Source organism: Sesamum indicum, linkage group LG8 (assembly GCF_000512975.1).
Source record: "Sesamum indicum cultivar Zhongzhi No. 13 linkage group LG8, S_indicum_v1.0, whole genome shotgun sequence".
NCBI classification, from domain to species: Eukaryota; Viridiplantae; Streptophyta; class Magnoliopsida; order Lamiales; family Pedaliaceae; genus Sesamum; species Sesamum indicum.
Window position 1 is genome coordinate 6327093 of NC_026152.1, and position 5480 is coordinate 6332572.

Below are 5480 nucleotides of genomic sequence, written 5' to 3' on the forward strand. Positions count from 1 at the left end.
AAAGAGTGTGGGGATATCACACAATGGGTATCCTGTGTTGTATATGATATGATGATGGCCGGCGAAACCATTGACTGATGTATACCAATTAGAGTAAGTGGGGCCCTTAACTAATAAACGATAATGTCGAATATTGTGTCATAGATTGATTTATAGTTTTGAGTAGGCATTACTGCTTATATCTGATGTTGCTATATGACTAATGACTGTTAGTAAATGTGACTGTATGTATGTAAATTGTTGCATGTGTATATATAAACTGATCTGCTATACTTATTGAGTAGGCAGTTCATTTGCCATGTAATTTTTCAGGAGATAGGTCACACTGATTAGCTACATTGGACTTTGAGCTGTGTCGTCTTATTAGGTGGGTTAGTCGTGACATCTGAAGCCAGAGTTTTTGATTGTTGGGTGTTAAATATTCTGTTTTTTTATTGAGATTTGTGTTTTAAGTTGTCGTATGATTTTTCTTGAGATTATGTACATGAGAACATCTAGTGAGGGTGAATATAAACTTTTGGAGGTATCTATTACCTTTTGTGGTATATATATATATTATATTGATAAATTAGAATTTATTTTACGGGTTGAAAGAGAATTACTCATAGAATGAGTTCTGATTAAAGAAAGGATGAAATAGTAATGATTAGATGTAGCGAGTAGGGGGTGCTACATTGCGTGGTATCAGAGCAGGTATACGTTTCTAGGGTAATGATTGTGAGATGTCCCTAATGATTGAATTGTTTAATGTAGGATGGCTTCTCAAGGTGTACGTGCTGACCCAGTAGTTAGTAGGGAAGAGTCAACGGAGTCCGTAGAGGGCTCAGTGGCACCTGCAAGTGCAGGTAGGGTGGAGGTAGGTCGAGAGGGTGTTGGTGCTGATGCTCCTATTCCTCCTGGTGGTGCTCCAGTGGCAGGATTTCCACCAGAGTATGCACAGATATTTCAAATGGCTTTTCAAGCCCAAGCACAAGCCCAAGCGCAGTTACTTGCTATGCACAGATATTTCAAATGGCTTTTCAAGCCCAAGCACAAGCCCAAGCGCAGTTACTTGCACAGGCGCACGCATCCACTTCAGTGCCAGCACCAGTAGTCCCTATAATTGATCCTAATTATGAAAGAATCAGGAAGATGGGGGCTACAGAATTTGAAGGTACCCTAGACCCAGAGATTGCTGAAAGATGGTGGGAAAAAGTCGAAGATGTGATGAACTTGGTAAATTGCACTCCAGAGAATCGACTTAAGTATGTTGCTTCTTTGTTTGTGGGTAATGCCTTGATTTGGTGGAGGTCTGTAAAGAGGGGATATGAGCCAAGAGAAATAACTTGGGCTGAGTTTCAGAAAGAGTTTGACGATAAATACAAACCCAAGATGTACCGAGACAAGAAGAGGATGGAGTTCCTAAATTTAGTGCAAGGGAATGATCAGATGGTGGCAGAATATGAACTCCATTTTGCGGCACTAGCCAAGTATGCACCAGAAGCAATAGCGATGCAGGAGGATCATTGTTACCGTTTTGAACAGGGACTACGACCGGAGATTAGAAGAGGCCTCGCAGTCAGAATTACAAATTTTAAAACTCTTGTTGAATCAGCAGTCCGGATGGAAGAAGCAGTAATGGAGGACAAGAATAAGGGGGAAGAGAAGAGGAAATCAACGTATACAATAGGGGAATCGAGTAGGTCGACCAAGAGGGGAATCGGTCACTCATTCTCAGTGGCAAGTGGGAGTTTTACACGTGGTGGTCCCATTTTTTGAGGAAGTAGTGGACAGAGGTACTGGGGATCCGCGGGCTTTAACAGAGGTTCGTTTGAACGCAGTTCATTTGCTATGCCTTCTACTGGATCAGGAAGGGGAGCTGGACCGAGTTATGGTCGAGGACCAGTTTTTCCTCCGAGCTATTCTATTTGTGGAGGACAACATCAAGGGCCATGTTGGAGACGGGATGACATACCGAAGACTTGCTATCTCTGTGGAGGTAGAGGACACATTGCCAGGAATTGTTCCACACCCATAGTCTGACTGGAACAATTCCTGGCAATGTGTCCTCTACCTCCACAGAGATAGCAAGTCTTCGGTATATCATCCCGTCTCCAACATGGCCCTTGATGTTGTCTTCCACAAGTAGAATAGCTCGGAGGAAAAACTGGTCCTCGACCATAACTCGGTCCAGCTCCCCTTCCTGATCCAATAGAAGGCATAGCAAATGAACTGCGTTCAAACGAACCTCTGTTAAAGCCCGCGGATCCCCCGTACCTCTGTCCACTACTTTCTCGAAAAATGGGACCACCACGTGTAAAACTCCCACTTGCCACTGAGAATGAGCGACCGGTTCCCCTCTTGGTCAACCGACTTGATTCCCCTATTGTATACGTTGATTTCCTCTTCTCTTCCCCCTTCTTCTTATCCTCCATTACTGCTTCTTCCATCCGGACTGCTGATTCAACAAGAGTTTTAAAAATTTGTAATTCTGACTGCGAGGCCTCTTCTAATCTCTGGTCGTAGCCGTAGCCCCTGTTCAAAACGGTAACAATGATCCTCCTGCATCGCTATTGCTTCTGGTGCATACTTGACTAGTGCCGCAAAACGGAGTTCATATTCTGCCACCGTCTGATCATCCCCTTGCACTAAATTTAGGAACTCCATCCTCTTCTTGTCTCGGTACATCTTGGGTCTGTATTTATCGTCAAACTCTTTCTGAAACTCAGCCCAAGTTATTTCTCTTGGCTTATATCCCCTCTTTACAGACCTCTACCAAATCAAGGCATTACCCACGAACAAAGAAGCAACATACTTACGTCGATTCTCTGGAGTGCAATTTACCAAGTTCATCACATCTTCGACTTTTTCCCACCATCTTTCAGCAATCTCTGGGTCTAGGGTACCTTCAAATTCTATATCCCCCCATCTTCCTGATTCTTTCATAATTACGATCAATTGTAGGGACTATTGGTGCTGGCACTGAAGTGGATGCGTGCGCCTATGCAAGTAATTGCGCTTGGGCTTGTGCTTGGGCTTGAAAAGCCATTTGAAATATCTGTGCATACTCTGGTGGAATTCCTGCCACTGGAGCACCACCAGGAGGAATAGGAGCATCAGCACCAACACCCTCTCGACCTACCTCCACCCCACCTGCACTTGCAGGTGCCACTGAGCCCTCTACGGACTCCGCTGACTCTTCCCTACTAGCTACTAGGTCAGCCCGTACACCTTGAGAAGCCATCCTACATTAAACAATTTAATCATTAGGGACATCTTACAATCATTACCCTAGAAACGTAAACCTGCTCTGATACCACCCAATGTAGCACCCCCTACTTGCTACATCTAATCATTACTATTTCATCCTTTCTTTAATCAGAACTCATTCTATGAGTAATTCTCTTTCAACCCGTAAAATAAATTCTAATTTATCAATGTAATATATATATATATATATACCACAAAAGGTAATATATAACTCCAAAAGTTTATATTCACCCTCACTAGATGTTCTCATGTACATAACCTCAAGAAAAATCATACGACAACTTAAAACACAAATCTCAATAAAAAAACAGAATATTTAACACCCAACAATCAAAAACTCTGGCTTCAGATGTCACGACTAACCCACCTAATAAGACGACACAGCTCAAAGTCCAATGTAGCTAATCAGTGTGACCTATCTCCTGAAAAATTACGTGGCAAATGAACTGCCTACTCAATAAGTATAGCAGATCAGTTTATATATACACATGCAACAATTTACATACATACAGTCACATTTACTAACAGTCATTAGTCATATAATCAGATATATAATACCTAATCACAACTATAAATCAATCTATGACACAATATTCGACATTATCGTTTATTAGTTAAGGGCCCCACTTACTCTAATTGGTATACATCAGTCAATGGTTTCGCCGGCCATCATCATATCATATACAACACAGGATACCCATTGTGTGATATCCCCACACTCTTTTACTCCAGCTGTGTAGCAATATAGCACAAGACATCACAACAAACATGGTACCCCCACACCACCCCAGTGTGTAGCTAACATCACAGGATATTCCCCGCTGCCCCGGAATACCCCGGTACCCTATGCGCCATGGTATCTAGCTTAAATCATATATTTTTTATATCTCATTATCAATCACATTATCATCAATCATATTTTCATAAACCATTGACTGTGTTCCCAACTAGGTAAGCATCATCTTTTATTTCAACTCACAATCGTCATTTCCCAACTAGGTAAGCATCATCTTTTATTTCAACTCACAATCGTCATTCTATTCTTTGTAATAATCACTTCCTCAATAACAACTCTCAATTTGATTTCATCAACAATCAATTATATGATTATCACATAATCATATCCCGCATATCATATGATTATCACATAATCATATCCCGCATATCTCTACATTACCATCACATATTACATAGTAACAATTTCAGCAATATTATGATAATCTAACAAATGATCCATAACTAATTATATAAACAATCAATATACAAAAGTCACGCATAATAATATAAAGTCAAGTCCACGTTCGCATCCAAGAAACCAATATATATAATATATACAATACTACCCATATAGATATATATATATATAAATCCAATTAGCTATACTTACCTCATATTCCAAAATGCTTCGGTTTCACGAGGGACTGCTCAACCCTCTATTTTGTCGTCACGTCCTATAATAGAATGTTATACGTATAATCAATATATTTAATTTACCAAATAATTCATAAGAATTCACTTAATCAAACCCCATATATATTTATAACTATCGTTTTTAATAACATTCGTAAATTATATTACCATTGAAACCTTATTTCTCTCTTTAATAACATAATATTTCTAAAATATAACTTTCGAAATATTTCTATGAATTTTCTGTCAATTTATCATTGCTATACAATTTAATTAAATAATAATACATAAAATTACATATTTGGTTAATCATTCCGATGGAACTGTGTAAATTAGCTATAATAATAATTAAATCTAATAAATCAAATAATTTAATTGCCCAACTATATCATTTTGATAGCAATTGTGATATTTAATTTGATACTAATTTAAATAGTCAAAATCATAAAATACTCCGATAAAATAGTATATCACTCAATATAAACTACATTTAATAAGCGGAGTAAATAAATAATATAATCATATAAATTATTATAATTTAAAATATAAATTTTTGTACCTGTTCGTTCACCGCGAGAAATTGCAAATTTCTAACTGTTTGTGTTTTGGAATATACTGTAATTGTGCATATGTGTGTGAGTAATAAGAAAAGAGGAGAGAGAAATGAGGTGGGCTTGACCGCCACTCTCATCCACTCTCTCTTTTATCTTTTTTTTATATGTATATCTCTATATACATATTATTATATATATGTTTATATATATATTATTATATGTATGTAATATTATTATTATTTTATTTATTTAATTAAACTTTTCTCA

At 38.1% G+C, this 5480-nt stretch overlaps 1 protein-coding gene across 1 annotated transcript; it reads left to right on the forward strand.

The window, feature by feature from the left end:
* On the forward strand, positions 1132-1758 carry LOC105167809. The gene has a single exon (XM_011087620.1). The coding sequence runs from the start codon at positions 1132-1134 to the stop codon at positions 1756-1758; it is 627 nt and encodes a 208-aa protein (XP_011085922.1).

Coding starts and splice junctions, on each gene's coding strand:
- LOC105167809 (XM_011087620.1), top strand. CDS start 1,132: ATGGGGGCTACAGAATTTGAAGGTACCCTAGACCCAGAGATTGCTGAA.